Below are 21,554 nucleotides of genomic sequence, written 5' to 3' on the forward strand. Positions count from 1 at the left end.
AAATCTGAAGGTGGTAATGCAATAAATAAGATGAAGAAAGGAAAGGCAACAGGTCCTGGTGAATTAGTAATAGAACAAATTATCACCCTTGAAGATTATGGAATTGAAAAACTTACTGAAACCAATGACATTTATGAGACTGGAATAATACCAGAAGAGATGAAAAAAAATCAGTATTTATCACTCTTCCTGAGAAACCTGGAGCAATAGAATGTGAATTACATAGGACCATAAGTTTAATGAGTCATATCATCAAGATACTTCTAAGAATTTAGATGACAAGAGCTAAAAGTAAGATACAAGCTGAAATAGGTAAAGAACAATATGGTTTTGTGAAAGACAATGGTACATGAAACGCAATATTGATGTTAAGGACTATCAGAATGAGCTATTCAAGTGCAAAAACATTTGTTTGTTTTTTTTATTGACTACACAAAAGCATTCGATAAGGTGAAGCACAATAAGTTATTTCAAATATTACAGAAAACTCTAGATCTAGGTTCAAAAGCCTCCACCTAATCAGAAATCTGTACTGGGAACAGACTGCCGCTGTAAGAATAGATGGAGAAGTGAGTCAGTTCATGAAAATCAAGACAGGCGTTAGACAAGGGTGTGTTTTCTCCCCTGATTTATTTAATGTGTACAGTGAGACAATATTACAAAAAATAAGAGACATCTTGGGAATCAAAGTTGGTGGTGAAAACATCAATAATTTCAGATACGCAGATGACACTGTCTTAATTGCAAGTACGGAGGAAGAACTACAAAACTTAATTGATATAGTTGTTGAAGAAAGTGCAAAAATGGGTCTATCTATCAATTGCAAAAAGACAGAATGTATGGTGATATCCAAAAAGAAGGAGAATCCTATCTGCAGGCTGAGAATAAATGGGGAAGACATAAAACAAATACAGAATTTTTGCTACTTAGGAAGCTGGGTGACATCAGATGGCAGGTGCAACATGGACATCAAAAGAAGAATAGGGATGGCAAAAGACACCTTCACAAGAACGAGCAATACTGACCAATACTAAACTAGGCATGACAACCCACCTTAGAGTACTGAAATGTTACGTTTATCCGGTTATGTTATATGGCTCAAATGTTGGACAATATCTAGTAACATGGGGAAACAAATTGAAGCAGCAGAGATGTGGTTTTTGAGGAGGATGCAAAGAATATCATGGACAGAACGGATATCTAACGAGGATGTCATGAACAGAGCAAACCCAAAAAGAGAAATAATGTATGAGATCATGAAAAGGCAACATAACTTCATTGGTCATGTGATTAGGAAAGAGGAGTTAGAATGCACAGTAATAATGGGAAAGATTGAAGGGAAGAAAGCAAGAGGAAGACAAAGACAAATGATGATGGAGACAGCAGCCAGAGAACTGGAAATGAATACCAGTGAATTGATCCACTTGACACAAAACAGGAGTGTGTCGGCCATGGCAGTCAAAGCTCAAACTGGGCATGGCACCTGATGACGATGATGAGACTGCAGGGCTGATATGGGTGCATAAACCCCAGGTTGTTTTTCACGTAAAGTTTAATTTTCCTTTCTTACTCACAATATGTGAGTGAGGTCAACATTTATTTCCAATATTGCTTACCTTTGGGAAGCTGGTTAGTGACCCACCTTCTTAAACTGATGCAGTGTATATAATGAAGCAATTTGGCTTTGTCTGACTCTAATTTGAACCTAATTTAAATCCTTGAGCATAGACAGTAAAAACAGTGGAAACTACCGCCTGTGAAATATCTTCCTAAGTCAGAAAAGGAATTGAGCAAAAATGAATGGGCAGAAATGCTGTTAGATAGGGTATTCCAAGGTTTTGATTCACCAACAGCAGAGGGACACAGTTCCTTTCCAAACTAAGGTGAGGTCAGACTTTTGATGGTGATGTCCCCATACAGCTGCTGGCCCTTGTCCTTTGGTAGGTTACTGCAGTGCATCTTGTGGATAGAGGCACTGCAGTCAGTCTGTACCCATCTATATCCGGTATGAGAGGTGCATGTTTTTGAGGTGGAGGGCGGGGTGCTGAGCAAATGGGTTGCTTTGCCCTTTTGTGGAGGTTCTTGTCTTTGGAGTTGCATTTACCCAAGCAAGTGCTGAATAATTCCAGCAAAACATCCAGGATCAATGGCACTGCTGTGTGTCAATGGCAGCCATGGTACCTTCAATAGTAGTAGGTAGCCGTCAATCCCAGGGGAACATGGGTTTGTGCCTCTGGTGGACTGTGTCCTCTCCAGGGCGCAAGCCTGGGCAGGAAGATTTGAAGAGCCGGCTTTTGCCCATGCAGTGGGCTCCCCCTCTCCATGTCACTGATGTAGTCCAAGGGAAGGGCAAGAGCTGATACAGCTTAGCACCAGTGTCGTCACAGAGGTTGCCAGAGTGAAGTTGTAAACATCATCAAAATGCCTTAGGGACCCCGGCCCTGGATTCCTTCTTCGGGGTTTACTCTCAAAGACTTTCCAGTGGCTGGGTATGGCCGCAAGGCAGCGGAGGTTTAAAATCAAGAGTTTTCCTTCCCCTTGGTGGGCTGCTGTCCAGGGCTAATGAGTCCCACCTGCCTGAAGCAACTGGTTTCGAGACACCAGTGGTCTTCCTTCGCCCCTTCTCTTGTCAGTAGAAACAGTTCCACCGGGCCGAGTAGCTAAGCCACACGTGAAGGCCAAGAGTTGGACTTGGTTATCAGAGGCTGTTAAAGTCGCACGCCATTTGGAGCACTTTATAGGTAGTGAGAGTTTATCCCCACTACCAACCCCAGCTATGGCAACCTTAGGAAACAACTTAATTACTGCAAATCCACAGGGGCGAATATTATCAAACTTAATTACTATCGTTATTGTTGATTGGTAGTTATGGTGATTGTGTTATATCTAACACTAACATTTTTATTCTTCTTATAGGTTGTGCCTATGGTGGGATGATCTATCAGAATAATGAGACTTTTCCCTCATCTGTAGACTCTTGCCTCACCTGCATCTGTCTGGTGGGTGTGTACAGTTCTTTCATATTCCAAACCTTATTCATTTTTATCACATTGATATTTTTACAAAGATTAAGACTTTGGATTTCAATAGAGCTAATGTTTTAATCATGTGATTTGACTTTGGGCTGCTTATAGCTTGGATTTCATTTACCTTACTGTTTTATGGAGTGACAGAATGCACCTGGCAGAGGTTATTATCAAAGAATAATATTGCTGAGTTTGTAGTTTGTCACTCTCACACTGACATGCTTTATCTCCTGGCGAGGAAATTTGCAAAATAGTCAAATGGTTTTCTGCGCAGGATGGTTGATGTGGGTGGTTGGAAATTTATGACTGCCAAGTGAAAGCTGTTCAGTTAAAAATTCAGAGTAAGTTGACAATCAGGCATGACCCAGGTCATTTCTTGCTCTATTTATAGTACAGTCCTATTATATTATTCTGGTTTTATTACTACATTTCACCATTTGCTGAATTATTATCTTCAGGTCAAATAGACCCATTAGGACTAACTGCAGCAACACCTAACATTCTGTCCTGTTTCCCTTCCACAGTCTGGCTCTGCCGCCTGCTCTCCTGTGGAGTGCAAAGTTCACTGCACCTATCCTTTCCATTCTGAAGGCGAGTGCTGCCCCCTTTGTATGGGTATGTGCTATTACAGTATCCCAGATGTTCTGCTGCAGTTGAGGATTGTGAACTGTAACTGGGAGCCCGTTGTGGTACTTCTCAGCTGTACACCGACCAAATAATATCCTCTATTGGCCACAGTAGCTGTCAACCAATAGGGACAATGGGGCTATTTCATTAGCTGATTGACATTAACCAAGATGACTGTTGGTGACTGCTGTATATTGTTCCCTGGAGTGTGTATGTAGACAGAAATTATGCCAAGATGTATGCATTTTTACAGAAGAGTATACACTATCGAGGCTAACTTCAGTGCAATGATTGGAATGTGTTTTTAGAAGATGTGTTTTTAGGCTTGTAGATAAATTTTATGAAAAGGAACAGATCAGCAAGAAGAACATAGTTTGCAAGACTTCAACTTCATTGTCTTACAGAAAGAGAAACCTTTGCTCCAGTAGATTTAACAGACCTACTGTGGTTGATGAGGAGTGGGGAAGTCATGATGCAGGTTTACAGAGTATTGGTTAGAACACACTTGAAGTATTCTATACAATTCTATGAACCATCATCAGAAATCCCATATGAAACTTGGCGGCTGTATACCAACCAGGGTGCATTCTCTATCTGATCACATACTAAGCAAGAATAAGATAATAATGAATAGAGTGCAGAGGAGATTCACCAGGGTGTTGGAAAAGATGGCTGTAATTATAGATTATAAAGGAGAGAATGGATAAACCTGGTTTATTCTCACTGAAACATGGGCTGAAGGGTGACCTTATAGAGGTTAATAAAATTATACCATCTCTGCCCCTCATAAATAGTCAGAACCATTTTCCCAGTTCAAGGGCACAGGGTTAAGGTATGAGGGGTGAAATTTCAAAGATATCTGAATTAGATAATCGCAGAGATCTGTAATGATCTGTAATCTGTATCTATCTGTAATAATCAGAGGAGGTGCTGGTAGCAGATACAATTACACTGCTTAGAAAGTGTTTGGACAGGTACTTGGATAGGAAAGGCAGAGATCAGTATAGGGCTAATGTAGACAAGTGGGATGAGCATAGACAAGCATCGTGGATGGCATGTACGAAGTACGTCAAGTTGTTGTACATCTCAGTGATTACCCTTCAGTTCTCCTCAACTCTACCTGTGGTAGGGACAATGATGTAGGAAGAAACTAAGGAGAAATTTACAGAGCAAATATACAAACTCCACACAGCGAGCATAGGAGGTCAAGATTAAAACCGGGTCACTTGAGTTCGAACTGCTGCACCGCTGTGCTATCCAGTGGAAACCCAGTCACCTTTGTGTAGCTTTGTAAAAGCAAGAAACTTATTATTATTTCATTTGTGCATCATTGGAAATGTGGCATGGAACTCACGTGACCAGCTTTATTCATAATGGAATGAGTAACATTGGTTCTCCGAAGCAAGGTCAGAATTAATAGCTTATTTTAATAGCCTTGTAAAAGGTAATAAATTCAATGTATTGAAATGGTGATCGTACCCCCCCCCCACCCACCCCCTTGGTGATGTCCGATAAGGAGCTGCAAGAAATAGAACCGGTGATCTTTTTGTAAATTGAGATAGTGTTAGTGACTGTGGTTCAGTTCCATATTTGAAAAGACATTTAGAAGAAATCTGAGCTCCAGATAGAATCTTTGATTTCACAGTAGACTTGTGATATTCAAAGGCTACCTGGTTTAATGATGCCTCTGGTTTATTTCCAGGATAGGTAAGCAGGCAGAAAGCAATGTTGACTACAGAAGCTTTGTGACTACCCATACTATCCTTTGGCCTTAACAGTCACATCCTTGCAGATACTGATTACACCGTTTCAACAGCAAACCCGACCATCCTCCTCAGACACAAGTTAGTCAAATGACAAGTTCCTTCTTCTTCTTCTGACTTTTAATGGTGGTTGGCAGTCCAATTTAAAAGGGCATTACCACCACCAGCTGGACAGGAGTGTGGTGTAGAGAGCTGGGAAATAAAAGCCCTACTCATTCTTTATCAAATGAAAACTAAATTACCACAAAAAGCCATATAGATTGTAAGTAATGAAGACAATATTGTGAATAAAATTAAAAGTCATTTCCATAACCTAAAGTTTTTAAATGAAAACTTTCGACCCTCAAAGACAGTACTGCAGCCTGCATTTGCTTTCTTCAACCTTATATGCTTCACAATGTAAAAGAATGCGTTCACCTGTTTCAAAATGATGACAACACTTACATACCCCAGAATGATGTTTTCCAAAATAACATAAGGAATTATTAAGTGTAGTAGGCCCAATTCTAAGTCAAGTCAATATAATTCCTTCCCTTCTTGCTTAATGACAAGTCCCCCTGGAGATACCTCCTTGTATACCCTCTCAAGTGAGCAGGGCATGGGTGGGCTTAATGCTCAATCCTGATTGGCTGGATTTGAATTGCCTACCCTGATTTGTTAGTTTGAATTGGCCTTGCTCTGTTTGGTTGATTTATTTTTAGGCCAAACCCTTTTTAGAAATGCATGGTCCCAGACTGGAGCTATCTGTACACTCCTTAAACATACATTTCGATCCCCACATGCTCCATCTCCAGTGATACTCTAATCTTCCCTAATCTTTCTTTTGTAAATATTCTCTTCCTTGCCAAGGATGTTGGTCTCATCAGACCTTGGTATACATAAGCATGATAGCGAGTGTTCAGCAATCCCACTTCACTCTGCTCTCAAGCTTTTATAAGGCACTCTTATGTTCTACTATCCTGGTCTTCAATGGCCTTCGAGTCTCATCAACATATATATTTTTAGCATGGTAATAGAAGTGTAGAGTACACAACTCCTTGATACAGGGTTTGGCCTCACAAATCAACCAATCAAACTAACCACTCAGGAATAGGAAATTCAGTAGCAGCCAATCAGGATTGAGCATTAAACGCTACCAATGCCCTGCTCACTTGAGAGGGTATACAAGGAGGAAGCTCTAGGGGGACTTGTCATTTGACTACCTCCTGCCTGAGGAAGACAGTTGGGTTTACTGTTAGAATGTTGCAATCAATATCTGTAAGTACGTGACTGTTAAGGCCAAAGGGCAGTACAGATAGAAAGCAATATTGTCCCACATCAATGAAACTTCTCTTTTTTGTATCTAACCTTTTCTAGTTATTGATTAATAAATAGGGAAAAGGTGAATTGTATGGAACCGATGAGAGGTTGGTTGTTCATAGAACTGCTTTATGCCAACAGGGAATGGGGAGAATGATTAAATGTGCTGACAAATGAGATGCTGTTCTGGATCAAGTTCTCTGTTAGCAATTGAGCCCTGCATCCATGAAACAATATCTAGGATCCCAGGTTAAGAATATAAACTACTGAATGACTATGACCTTGCTCTCCTTAGAAAATGTGTTATCCCTTCTGAAGCTCCAGGTTACGCTGCTGTGCGTATACTGTAATCATCTACATACCTTTTGTAGGTGAGAACAGAAGATGTCTCCAGGCATAATGCCTATTCTTTTTCCTGTGTCATGGTGTGACTGCATTTGGCAACCCAGTTCGATAGAAATCAGAGTTCTGTGTTCTACCAACTGCTTGGGATGAACCAGATGTGTAATATTGTTATCCTAAATTTGTAATATGCTCAGCTTTCCATTTCTATCAATTTTGCTGAAATCTAAATAATTCTGCAATGGCTATGACTGCATTCAGAGAAATGTCATTGGCTCTGGCATAATTAAGTACAAATTGGTAAAATAACAGAATTACTGAAAGGTACTAGACGGTGAAAGCAATCCAACACCACATCCCAAAGGAGCATAGCTTGAGAATTATCCATCACCGTGCACAAAGTAGTGAAAGTTAATCATCCAGCCACCTCTTGTGATCAAACTCCACACACCCACCTCCTCCTCTGCGTCCAATGCTCCATCCTAAACACTTTTACTGCTTTCTGTCCCCCCCCCCCCCCAGCTGCCTCTAATGACTGGGCTCTTCCTTCAACGCCTGCTATCTTTTTTTCATCACTGTCCAGCTTATACATTAGGCACATCCCTTTGATGTGCTTTGGGGTTCAGAGGTTCTGAATATTGAACTTTACCTTTGTATTTGGAATAGCCTAACTGTCTCCTGAATATAGATTAACAAAACAGGGGTGCAAAGTTGGTTAGTCCATTTCACATGAAGGGAAATCCATTCCCTCCTGTTCTTACACATTGCTAAGCTTGATGGAAGTCTCAGTGTAGTTTGTCCATCTCCATCTTCAGTAAACCATATGTCTAAGAGCTGGAAGAATATTCTCAGTCTAAGTGGTGTATCAGTAACAGTTCCTTGCCCTCTGTGTGTAATTGAATAGTTTTGCTGGAAAATGAGGACTTGCCACTAACAGTGAAGGGTTAAGATGCAGAGTTCATCTTTATTGTGGCACATATACATTCATGTGCTCTTTCCCTTTCAGACTGCAACTATGAAGGGAGGAAGGTCACCAATGGCCAGACATTTCAACCTGAAAACAGACCCTGCCACTACTGCATCTGCCAAGTAAGTTCTACTCTGAGAAGACGTTCTCTGATTCTCAGGAGAAGATCAAGGACAGGCAGTGATGCTTACTACAGGGAAACACCAAGATGGTTCGGAGGGTGGGATGAAGCACGACACCTGTTGAACAGGTGGGGAAAGCACACCAGCCAGAGCAGAATAGCTCAGTGAGAGGAAACTGGCTGAATATTGATACTGGATTGCAATTGACCAGTGCTGTTACTATCTGCTAAATGAACAAAAGAAAAGTTTGTATTATTAACAAATAATTTGTGTTTATGTTAAACTGCAGATGCAGTACAAATCAACATTTAGTCCCAAATAACCTATTAGTAAATGCTGGCTTTAGAAGTATCATTGCTAACATCTGTATTTAATGTAATTAATTAAAATGACGCTAATAGGATGCTTTTGAAAGTTGTTTTTCTATCCTTTATGATTTCTTAGAAATGCTGCCCTGATCTTTCCATCTTTCTGTGTCTGGTAATGCCTTGTCACTCATCAGTTTTGTTTCTGTTTCTCTTTACAATCCTCTTTTCTACTAACTGCCTTACTCTCATTTGCTCTCACTTTTTCCCTTGTTCTCAGTCTTCCCTTTACTCTCCCTCCCTCACACGCTGCTCACATCACCTGTACTTTCTCTGGCCACCTCGCCTGCACCAACACCACTGCTCAATTTCTGCTTGACTGTCTCAAACAGATGGGAGAAGTAAGTTGCGAAGTTCAGAAGTGTGAGCCCCCTTCCTGTGGTCATCCCCATTCTGTCCCAGGTGACTGCTGCCCAACATGCTCAGGTAAGATAAACACTCCTTGTATCCACCAGCTGGGGAACCAGTGGTAGTGAAGTCCACGCACCACCCATGTGTTTTCCTTCCACCAACAGAAACTAGAGACGGAAAACAGTGGACTTTTTTTTCCGATCTGGGACCATTTGCTAAGGGAGAGTTTAGGGTAAACTTAGAGATTTTAAGACTGATAATAACATGATTAAAGTTGCGAGGAATTGTGGGAGAGAGGGGTGGGGTGACCAAAAGACCATTGACCATAAGATCTACAGATTGACTTTACTTCACCATTCCATCATGTCTGATTTATTATCCCTCTCAACCCCATTCTCCTGCCGTCACCTTATAACCTCTGACACCCTTACGAATCAAGAATCTATCAACCTCCATTTTAAATGTACCCAAAGATTTGTTCTCCACAGCCATCGGTGGCAAAGAATTCCACAGATTCACCACCCTCTGGCTAAAGAAATTCCTCCTCATCAATCTTCTAAAAGGATGTAGCTTGTATTCTGAGGCTATGCACTCTGGTCCTAGACTCTCCTAATAGTGGAAACATCCTCTCCTTGTCCATTCATTCTAGGCCTTTTAATATTCAGTATGTTTCATTATGATCCCCTTCATTCTTCTAAACTCCCAACAGCTACCAGGCTCAGAGCCATCAAACACTCTTCATATGTTAACCCATTCATTCCTGAGATCAGTCTCACGAAAGTCCTCTGGACCCTCTCTAATGCCAGTATATTCCTTGTTGGGTATGGAGCCCAAAACTGCTCACAATGATCGAAATGCAGTCGGACCAATGCCTTATAAATCCTCAGAATTACATCCCTGCTTTTATATTCTAGTCCTTTCAAAATGTATGCTAAAATTGCATTTGCCTTCCTTACCAGTGACTCAACCTGCTTATTAACCTTAAGGGAATCTTGCACTCAGACTCCCATCAGATTTCTGAATTTGTTCCCTATTTATAAAATAGCCAATACCTTTATTCTGTCTACCAAAGTGCATGACTATACACATCTCCACACTTGTTTTCCATCTGCCACTTCTTTGCCTATTCTCCTAATATGTCTCAGTCCTTCTGCAAACTCCCTGCTTCCTCATTCCATCTGCCTCTCCATCTATCTTTATGTTGTCCACAAAGCCATCAATTATGTTGTCCAAATTATTGACAGAACACGAATAGAGGCAGCCTAAGCACAGTCCCCTGCGGAACACCACTAATCATCGACAGCCAACCAGAAAAGGCCTCTTTTATCCCACTCTGTGCCTCCTGCAAAAGAGGAAGACAGAGAAAAGGTGATGCATGGGGACGGCACGGTAGTATAGTGGTTGGCACAAGAATTTACAGTACCAGCGATCCGAGTTCAATTCCTGCCACTACCCATTAAAAAGTTTGTGCATTCTCCCCACGACCATGTGGGTTTCCTCCAGGTGCTCCGGTTTCTTCCCTCAGTCCAAAGACGTACCAGTTGATAGGTAAATTGGTCATTGCAAGTTGTCCCAAAGTTAGGCTAGGATTAAATCCGGGAATTGCCGGGCCCCGCGGCTCGAAGAGCCAGAAGGACCTGGTCTCCTCTCTATGTTAATAAATAAATAAGATTCAAAATCCTTACTGGCAGTGGAGCCAACTGGAATTAGGTGATGAAGACAAGTGAATAACAACAGATGTGACTATAGGGTGTAATTCGGGGATGAAGGGTGAAATGTAAAATTGTAGAAAAGGAGAGCAGTTAAAAAGACTTCAAATGCTGAAAATGCCCGAGGAAAGTTTGTAACAGCTGATCATCTGATTTAAAAACTTCAATGATAAGCTCGTATTGAGCATTGTTGGAATAGGAGTAAACAAGGGCAAGATGGAATTGGGATGCATTATTAAAAAGGACGGGCAACTTGAGGCTTGGATTCTTTCTCATAGGGTGAACAGCGCTGTTCCGCAACCTGGTCACATACAGTACCTGCTTCTGGTTTCCACAATACAGTACCAGGGAAACTATATAGCGTATACTGTACGGGAATGCCGTATGCTGCGATTGTAAGGAATACCCTATGATCTACACACAAATTGCTGGTTCAACTGATTATTGCATATATTCTGTGAGTGGTAGAAAGGGCGGGGGGGAAGCAAAAGGGCTGGCATCGTATTCTCTGATGGTTGTACAGGAAGATGTCATGAAAAAGAATGGGTTTAGGTGGAGTTGGAAGAACGAATCTGACCCTAAAGGAATGTTTCCCCTTACTGGACAGAGGAAGATGTGTCATCTGGTGGTATCGTGTCGAAAATTGTAGAAATTCTGAACAATGATCTATTAAATATGGAGACCAATAAGGTAACTCCAGTCTCAGATGCAATGACCACTCCAGGTCCAATCAAAGGTGTATTTGCTCATCTTGTATGCCTTTTTTCATGATCAGAAGTCACTGCAATTGTATTAAAAAAAAACAACAGGTACTGCAGGACTATTCCATCAGTGAGTTTCTCAATAGCGATGGAGCTACACTTATAATGTACTGTTGTTGCATTGTTTCCTGAACTTGTCTACCATTGGATGGCACACAGTGCAAGTAATTGTCTTGGATATTAACATCATGATTGCAAGATCCTGTTGGACTTTGGTAATGTAGAATACTACAAAAGTAGTTCACTCGTTCATTAGTGAGACCGATGGCAATGTAGCTGCGTTACCTCGGTTGTGGCAAGGACTCGTCTCCCCATCTCCTGTGAGAACTATTTTGATAAAATGATTGACTCCACTTTGGTATTGTGCATCATACAGTTCAGAAATGTAATGATCAGAATTAATGTTTTGTTATTGATTCTTTGTAAGTCTGGCTGAGTTTGATGACTAGTCTGAATTTTCACTTTCAAAATTCTTGATACTTCAAGTGCATCTGGTGATTGACAAGTTAATGGGGTCAACTTTTGGTAAAGTGAGATTTTCATTCTAAAAGCTTCAAAGATGGCAATTAATATCAAGTTGATATCAAGAAATGGATTAGGAATGTGGTGTGCCAACTGTTGTGTAGGTCATCCTTTTGTCAGGGATTGAGCACATGCCCGTGCCAGAAATGAATCTTCCCAACACCTAGTTAGAAGTAGATGGGACTAGAGTTACAATCCTCACCATGTCTTCATTACAGTTACTGCTTATTAACAGACCTGTTGTTTTATTAAGACCACTGTCTTCTTACGCATTTGAAATACTCAAGATATTTATGAATAAACGTTAAATCAAAAAATAACCATGAACAGTCAAATTTATTGTAACAATTTCCAAAAGCCAGATAAGTCATATATATTGCTTTAAGCCTGGCCAATGTCTGCTCTTAATTGTTGGCCTCCTGTAGCAGACAGGAATATTGCTCCACAAAGGTAATGAACATTGGTATTAAAATGACCTCCACAGAGCAAATATCGGTTGATAGTCCACTCTGAATATTCATGGTCTGCTCCAGAGCCTGCTTTACTTAAACATAAATGGACTGATGCCTAATCAAGATCCATATTTTAGAACTTAGCTGCCACTTGAATCTCTGTAAAACTCCTACATCCTGCACTTTGCTAATTCTGCTGAAATAAGCATCTTGGTACTTTATTATTTCCCCATTGTCAGTCATGTTGTGAGTTTTCAAGGCTCTTGTCTGTGTATTCCCTCCCACCTACTGTCCCCAACCACAAGCTTTGCAACTTCTTTCTCTTACCCCTTTAAGGTACCTCTTAAAACTTGCTCAGCAATGGAGCATACAATGATTGTCTCTTCTTATTGCTCCCTGCTAAAATGTGTTTGACGGCATTGTTGTACAGATACATTTTGCTAAAATAAGTGCTATATAAATAGAACTTGCTGCAGTTCTCGCTTGTGCTGTTTCTGGCTACCTGATCATTTTTTAAACTTTGTATTATTGTCCAAGTGTAATTTAATTAGTATGGAACTGATGCTTGGGCACATTATAATCCAGTATACAGTGTGTATCTGTTATTAAACGAAACTGCTGTTACTGTATTTTCTAACCTGCGTATTTGCACATTTTCCATAGTGTGTCTGTACGACGATCAGGTTCTAGAAGACGGGGGTTATTACATCTCAGCTGCAGACCCTTGTGTTGTTTGCCTTTGTACGGTAGGTGATCTGAACAATTATTACCCCTATCCATCAGGCTCTTCAATGGAGGAGATAACTTCAAACAATTTCACTCACCCCAACACTGAACTTGTTCCCACACCCTATAGACTCACTTTCAAGGGCACTTCATCTCATGGTCTTGATATTGATTGCTTTATTATTATTATTAGGTTCTTTTTATTTATTAGGAATGCCCACAAGAAAATGAATCTATGTACTTTCATAATAAATTGAAAATATGAAAAATGAATTTTGAACTTTAGTTATGCATGTGGACAATGCTTGTGATTTTTACAAACATGAAGGATCTGTATAAAGTTGGTACAGAAAATACTGTTCACATCGATGGAAGGGTCAAGAACCAATATGTATGTAGAATGAAGATAATTGGCAGAAGAGCCATAATAATGAGGAAAACCTTCTTTATGCTGTAGTAGCTGGAATTAATTTTGACATTCAGGAGGGAGCTAATTTGGTGAACAAAAAAAGAAAAAATGGTCAACAGGGAGAGAGCTGAGAACACCAAACATAATTCCAGCTTTTGTGATCTCATGAGTTTCTAGAGAACTTGTATACAGAGCCAGCAAGAGCTTGATGGGACAAAAGGACTCCTGTGCTGTAAGCTTTCTATGAAAATCAATTTTGTCTAAAATAATTAACTAAACATAAATGAAATAGCTGGATCAATGGGATTAATCATGGAGATAATTTCAATTAAGTGGATGAAATGATTTTAGTTTTGCTTTAGGCTTCCACGTTATGCCTGTTTACACAGAGCTGTCCGTGGGGATTTTAAATTGCTGTGGTAGAATAAATTGTACAGGATCTGTGGATTTGATGTGGAACATATTCATTCCAACTTTACTTGCATTCATGCACAAGGTAACGATGTATGCTGAATGTGAGTCTAGAGTATTTTGTCAGTTATTTCCTGACCTGCTGGGTATTTTCATTATTTTCTGTTTTCTTATTTCAGCTTTCCATAGAAGATAGCCCCTTTGGGCCAACATATCTGTTCAGACCATGTTTCCAATCTAACTAATCCCACCTTCTTACACATTGCCTGTATCCCTTTAATCCCTATGTGTCCATACCATATGCCTATCCTAATGCCTCTTGAATGTCGCTCTTATATCTGCATCTACCACCTCCCCCGAGAAGCACTAAACTTCAAGCTTTCTCCCTCTCAACTTAAAGCTATGTCTCCTAGTGCTTAACTCCTAAGGATAAAAAAAACTCTACCTAGCCTTATCAATGCCTGTCATAATTTTATATGCTTCCATCAGGTCATCCTTCAGCTTCCGATGGTCCAGGGAAAATATCCAAGTTTGTCCATTTTTTTCCTTATTCTTCATTCTAAGTTATGTCCCAATGAACCTCTTCTGCCCGTTGTCCAAAGCCTCTGTACCCTTCCTATAGTGTGGTGACTGGAACCTCACAGTGGCTTAATCAAAGTTTTATACAGTTGCCACATGAGTTGACAGCTTCTGTACCTAGCACCCTGGCTGATGAAAGCAAGTCACCTTGGCTGCCTTTAGCTCTCTATTCCCTTGATTCGCTGCCTTTGGGGAGCTGTGGGCAGGTACTCTCAGATCAATAATACAACATATCCTGCCATTTACTGTACTCTTTCCTCTTGTATTGACCTCTGAAAGTGGGATACCTCAAACATCCCTATGGCTCAGAAGGGAAGGGAACTGAAAAGGATGGCAGCAGTAATAGGGGACTCTATTGTTAGGTGGACAGATAGGTGCTTCTTTGGACACGAAAAAGAAACATGGATGGTAGTTTACCTCCCAGGTGCCAAGGTCCACGATGTTTCTCAGCATGTCCACAATATCCCGAAAAGGGAGGGTGAGCAGCCAGAACTCGTGGTGCTTATTGGTGCCAACGACATGGGTAGAAAAAGGGAGGCAGTCCTGAAAACAGAATACAGGGAATTAGGAAGGAAGCTGAGTAGCTCTAGGGTAGTAATCTTGGGATTGCTACCTGTGCCATGCAATAGTGAGAATAGGAATAGAATAAGATGGCAGGTAAATGCGTGGCTGAAGAATTGGAGCAGGGGCAGGTTTTTTTTTTGGATCATTGGGACCTCTTCTGGGGCAGCTGTGACCTGTACAAAAGGGACGCATTGCACTTGAATTCGAGGGGGACCAATATTCTTGCAGGCAGGTTTGCTAGAGCTATTGGGATTGGTTTAAACTAATATGGCAGGGGAATGGAAACCAGTATGAGCCAGCAGGTTTACAAGTAGATGACAGGTGAAACATGAACTTAAGGAAAGACAAGCCATTGATTGGGTACAAAGGGAGACAGAGCAGAGTTAAATTGTACCACAGGGGCAAAATTCAAAAAGGCAAAGACTGCAGGCCTGAAGGTGCTGTATTTAAATGTGAGTAACATTTGGAATATGGTGAACAAACTTGCAGTGCAATTAAAGATTGGTTAGTATGACATTGTGGACATCACCGAGTCATGGCTCAAAGAAGGCCGTAGTTGGGAGCTTAACATCAAAGGGTATACTTTGTATCAAAAGAACAGACAGGAAGGCATAAGCAGTGGTGTGGCTGTATTGGCAAGAGATGGAACTACTACTTTAGAAAGAGGTGACATAGGGTTAGAGAATGTTGAATCTTTGTGGGTGGAGTTAAGAAACTGTAAGGTTTAAAAAAAATGGGAACCATATTTAGGCTTCCAAATTGTGGCCAACATGTGGGGTTGAGATTGCAAAAAGAGCTGGAAAGGGATATAATAAGGATAATGTCACATTTGTAATGGGGGATTTCAATACACAAGTGGATTGGGAAAATTAGGTTGGTGTCAGATCGCAAGAAAAGGAATTTGATGAATGCCTTTGAGACAGCTTTATAGAGCAGCTGGTGCTTGAGCCTCCTCTGGAAAAGGCCATGTTAGATTGGGTGTTGTAAAATAATCCAGATTTTATGAGGGAGTTTAGGGTGAAGAAACCCTTAGGAGCAGTGATCATAACATGATTGAATTCACACTACAATTTGAGAGGGAGAAGCATAAGTCAGACATATCAGTATCAGTATAAAGAGAATTACAGAGGCATGAGAGAGGAACTTGCTCAGGTGGATTGGAGGGGGATACTGATGAGATGTTGGCAGCCCAGAAGTGGCTGCAGTTTCTGGGAATAGTTCACAAGGCACAGGGTAGATATGTTGCAGAGAAGTTGTTCTCATGTGGCGGGGTAGGCAATCGTGGATGACAAAGGAAGTTAAGGACTGCATTATAAACCAAGGAAAGGGCACGTAATGTCGCAAAAATGAGTGGGAAGCTGGATGATTGGGAAGTTTTTAAAATCCAACAAAAGCAACTACAAAAGCCATAAGAAGGGAGAAGATGAAATATGAGGTCAAACTAGCTGATAATATAAAGCAGGATACTAAATGTTTTTTTTTCAGTTATATAAAAAACAAAGGGGAGTTGAGAGTTGAAATTAGACCACCAGAAAATGATGCTCGTGAGATAGTAATGGAGAATGGAGAAATGGCAGATGAACTTCATAAATACTTGGCATCTGTCTTCACTGTGGAAGACACTAGCAGTGTGCCAGAGCTCTGTGAGGGTCAGGGAGCAGGAGTGAGTGCTGTTGCTATTACAAAGGAAAAAGTGCTAGGAAAACTCAAAAGATCTTGAGGTGGATAAGTCACCTGGACCAGATTGACTATATTCCAGAGTTCTGAACGGGGTTGCAGAAGAGATAACGGATGTATTGGTTATGATCTTTCAAGAATCACTTGATTCTGGAATAGTTCTGGAGGACTGGAAAATTGCAAATATCACTCCACTCTTTGAGAAAGGAAGAAGGCAAAAGAAAGGAAATTATAGGCCAGTTAAGCTAACCTCAATGGTTGGGAAAGTGTTGGAGTCCTTTATTAAGGATGAGATTTCAGGGTACTTGGATACTAATGATAAAATAAGTCAGTCAGTATGGTTTCTGTGAAGGGAAATCTTGCCTGACAAACCTGTTAGAGTTCTTTGAGGAAGTAGCATGCGGGATGGACAAAGGAGAGGCAGTGGATATTATTTACTTAGATTTTCAGGAGGCCTTTGATAAGGTGCCACACACAAGGCTGCTTAACAAGATAAAATCCTGTGGCATAACAGGGAAGATACTGGCGTGGATAGAGGAATGGCTGACAGATAGAAGAAAGCAAGTGGGAATAAAGGGGAACTTTCTGGTGCCTGCCAGTGACTAGTGGTGTTCCTCAGATCAGTATTAGCACTGCTACTTTTCACATTGTTTGTCAATAATTTAGATAATGGAATTGATGGCTCTGTGGCAATGTTTGCAGATGATACAAATATAGGTGGAGGGGTAGGTAGTGCTGAGGAAGCAATGCGATTGCAGCAGGACTTACACAAATTGGAAGAATGTGCAAAAAAGTGGCTGATAGAATACAGTGTTGGGAAATGTATGATAATGCATTTTGGTAAAAGGAACAATAGTGTGGATTATTATCTAAATGGGGAGACATTTCAAACATCAGACGTGCAGAAGAACTTAGGAGTCCTTGTGCAAGACTCCAAGAAGGTCAATTTACAGGTTGAGTCTGTGGTAAAGAACTCAGATGCAATGTTGACATTTATTTCAAGGGGAATAGAATATAAAAATATGGAGATAATGCTGAGGCTTTATAAGACACTAGTCAGGCCACACTTGGAATATTGTCAACAGTTTTGGACCCTGTATCTCAGAAAGGATGTGTTGTTATTGGAGAGAGTCCAGAGGAGGTTTACAAGGCTGATTCTGGGAATGAAGGGGTTAACATATAAGGAGTGTTTGGTAGCTTTGGCCTGTACTCACTGGAATTTAGAAGAATGCGGGGGTGGGGGGTGGGGGGATCTCATTGAAACCTACTGAATGTTGAAAGGACTAGATAGGGTGGATGTAGAGAGGATGTCTCCTATGTTGAGGCTATCCAGAACTAGAGGGCACAGCCTCAGAATTGAGGGGCGACCTTTTAGAACAGAGGTAAGGAGGAATGTATTTTGCCAGAGTAGTGAGTCTGTGGAATGCTCTGCCACAGATTGTGACGGAAGCCAGGTTTGTGGGTATACTTAAGGCAAAAGTTAATAGTTCCTTGATGGGTCAGGGCATCAAAGGTTATGACGAGAAGGCAAGTGTATGGGGTTGAGTGGGATCCGGGATCAGCCATGATAGAATGATGGAGAAGACTCGATGGGCTGAATGGCCTAATTCTGGTCCTATGTCGTCTTGTGGTCTAAACCTCATCTGCCATTTCTCCACTCAACTTTCCAAGTGACCTATGCCCTACTTATCCTTTGACAGCCCTCCTCACTATCCAGCGTTCTACCAATGTTCGTGTTGTCTGCAAAAATATAAATCAGCCCACCACTGGTCACAGACAGAGGAATATCCCACTTCCCGCCCCCCCCCCACCCGACCATCACTAACCGCTGCCTTTTATAACCATGCCAATTTTGTATCCAACGGACCAACTCAGTGTTGATCCCATGTGACTTAATTGTTGTATCATGTGCAGTTTTTTTCCTTTCAAAGTTCTGTGAATTCCCTACGAGTGTCTGTACGGCACCAACATAACTAATGACAATCTCACCATTCAAAGCTGTAAAGTAGTTTAAAGAAGGCTTTTAAGTTGCACAGGTCTGATTTGTCCTGAGACTCACAGGGGTTTAAGTCTGAGACCTGACTGCTGGGACACCCTTTGCAGTCAAAATGCTTCTGCCTTTGTGTTCAAGAGCAGCCTGCCATCTCTGTTGTGCACGTATGGAAAATATTCTCAAAGGTGATATGCAAGCAAAAGGAAGGTCATTAGCAAAATCGTGAAGGCTCTAATTTAAACAGGTAAATAAAATTTGGAGAATAATTTCAGATCAACCTGGGAAGCAGAATCTTTAAGCAGACCTAATTATAGCTAGACCTCTGCTTCTGGAATTATCCATTATGCTAGCAATAGCCAGGAAATCAGATCATTATTTCCACTTGTAAATGTTTACAGCAGTGTAAATGTTTAAAGCTCAGAGATTGTTCTGTACATAAATCTAGTTTTCAATACAGGTAATTCAAAGTTGGTGAGACTAAATTCTTAAGAAAATATGTTCTTTATTAGTCAAAGTTTAAAGTGTGCATTTTAGATGGTCTACAGTCACAGTGCACTGTGACAGAAAATAATACCTCTTTGGTTTTCATAAATATCGTGAAGTGATAGTCAATGGACTTTTGTAATGATGTTGGTGTCTTCACACATTGTGGCAGTAGTCATGAATCTAAACTGAATGGAAAACCTGACAAGTCAATTCTCAAAAATGCACACCTTATTAGTAATTTTCACAAAAAAGAATAGTTTTTAAAATGTCTCTATCAATTGCTGTCTACCTGTAATTGTCCTTCAGTGGTTTCCTTGGTCATTTCAGAGTACGGTCTTGATTCCTCCCACCCCACCCCATATTCATGGGACTAGTATCAGAAGCAGGCCAGAATAAGGAATTTTTTGAAGGATAGATGTTAACCAGCAAATCTTTTACTGCAGCCTGGTAGTTTCATGCAAGCCATCATTGATTCTAGTGTTTTATTATTATGCAATTACTTGAAACTTAATCTTCCCAGCTATTGTGATGGAATTCAAACTCAGCAGATAAATTAGTGACACACCGATCATGGTAGCATATAACTAACACTTGTGCATCCTCTGAATCACTTTGCATCTCTGTTTGTCAATAGTTCAAGCCTCTAGAAGCTTGCCCAGTAACTTGATTGCTATGCCACTACATCACAACATCACAATGTGATGCCTTACTCTGTGGATCTGTAATTAGTGATATTGCCATCTGGAAATGAATAGATTTGGATTAAAATGTAGCAAATTAAAAGATATCCTTCCGAAAAAGCACGCAAGGTCCAGTATTTTGTCTCCCAGTTACTTTGAATATCAATTCAAAATCTGCTGGGTTTTTTTCTGATGCTGGAGTGCTCTACTAGTATTGAGGTTGCTTTGTTATAATCTTCTTTGTTCACCTCAGAAAGGTAATGTGGAATGTGACTGGAAAGGTGACAGCTGCTCAGAACTGAAGTGTGAACAGCCTCTGCATCATGTCGCTGGCTCATGCTGTCCTATATGTCCAGATCGTAAGTACCGTCCTGACTTGAAACATATATGAACTGGCTTTGAAAATTGTCATCTTCTCTAATGGAAATGAGGTAGTTAAAATGTGAGGACTTGCATTGATCAGGTTACATGGACCACAAGTCTGTTTACATTTTACTTAATAATTAATTCTCTAGTCTTGGGTTGGGGTGTGACGTCTGAGATTTTAAGTGCAATCAGGCACAAAAAGTACTGGGTATTGAGATTGTTGGATGAAGTATTAGAGACGGAGAAGTCCTTTGTTGCTATTCCTGATGGTGAGGTTCCAGCAAAATGCTGTTGAGAATTTGTTTTTTTTTGCTAATGAAATTTTTCAGAGGGTTACTCGACACAGGCAGGGGTATCTCTGGGGAAATTCCAAGCCTGGATCAAAACTGAGGTGTAGAATTCTTACTAATTCATTAGTTGTCTGTACCATCCTAAGAAAAGGAAAGGAAAGGATTCAATAATTCAAGAGCGATTAAGCTACTTCAAGAGCAGAAATCATTGGGTAGAATCATTTTGATGGGCTGAATGAACTTTATTTGGTGTTATTCTATTTATAAAACATAGGTCCTAGGACAGTACAGCACAGTATTGGCACTTGGGCCCAAGATATTGTGTGGACCTATATGAACTATTCAACCATTAATCTAATTCTTTCCTCCTGCATAGTTCATAACACTCTATTTTCCTTACATTCACATACCTATCAAAGAATGTTTCAAGTGTTCCTGTCTCATTAGGCTCTCCCAGCAGTCTGGAGAATGCATTCCAGGCACCCACAACTCTGTCTCAAAAATACCTATGCTGATATCTCCCCTAAACTTTCCTTGAAATCAATAAATTCCAAGACTTTGGCCTCAATACCTCCTTGTACAATTGCATCCTCGATCTTCCTCACTTGCAGATCCCATTCAGTTCGGATTGGCCACAACATCCCCTCCACAATTTCCATCAGCAGAGGTTAATTACAGGGCTGTGTGCTTAGGCCCCTGCTCTACTCTTTATTCTTATGGCTGTGAGGCTAAGCACAGCTCCAATGCCATATTTAAATTTGTTGATGACACCACTGTTGTAGGTTGGATCAAAGGTGATAATAAATCAGCATGTAGGAGGGAGATTGGAAATCTGGCCGAACAGTGCCACAGCAACAGTCTCTTACTCAATGTTACCAAGGAGCTGATTATTAACAAGAGCCAAACACCAGCTTGGATTGATTTGAAATTAAAAGCTATCAAACAATTTCATTTAACCTCATTATTAGGAGTTCCATTACCTTTACAACTTGCTAACATTCCAAATTTAAATCTCTACCCTGTTATTAAACAGTCCTTACAGATTTGGTTTCAGTTTCACAACTCTT

The 21,554-nt window shown here is 40.6% G+C and overlaps 1 protein-coding gene across 6 annotated transcripts in view; it reads left to right on the forward strand.

The window, feature by feature from the left end:
• LOC134353775 (von Willebrand factor C and EGF domain-containing protein-like) overlaps window positions 1-21,554 on the forward strand; it is a 383,806-nt gene that overhangs the window by 318,937 nt on the left and 43,315 nt on the right. For 5 of the 6 annotated variants that reach the window (XM_063062137.1, XM_063062141.1, XM_063062139.1 and 2 more), the window contains 6 exons: window positions 2,917-2,999; window positions 3,551-3,641; window positions 8,064-8,146; window positions 8,844-8,937; window positions 12,970-13,052; window positions 20,085-20,190. In XM_063062137.1, coding sequence (XP_062918207.1) covers window positions 2,917-2,999; window positions 3,551-3,641; window positions 8,064-8,146; window positions 8,844-8,937; window positions 12,970-13,052; window positions 20,085-20,190 — 540 coding nt within the window. Of the gene's footprint in view, window positions 1-2,916; window positions 3,004-3,550; window positions 3,642-8,063; window positions 8,147-8,843; window positions 8,938-12,969; window positions 13,053-20,084; window positions 20,191-21,554 lie in introns of all 6 variants that reach the window. The other variant, XM_063062138.1, reaches the window with a different exon arrangement.

This window comes from Mobula hypostoma, chromosome 11, assembly GCF_963921235.1.
Source record: "Mobula hypostoma chromosome 11, sMobHyp1.1, whole genome shotgun sequence".
Lineage (NCBI taxonomy): Eukaryota > Metazoa > Chordata > Chondrichthyes > Myliobatiformes > Myliobatidae > Mobula > Mobula hypostoma.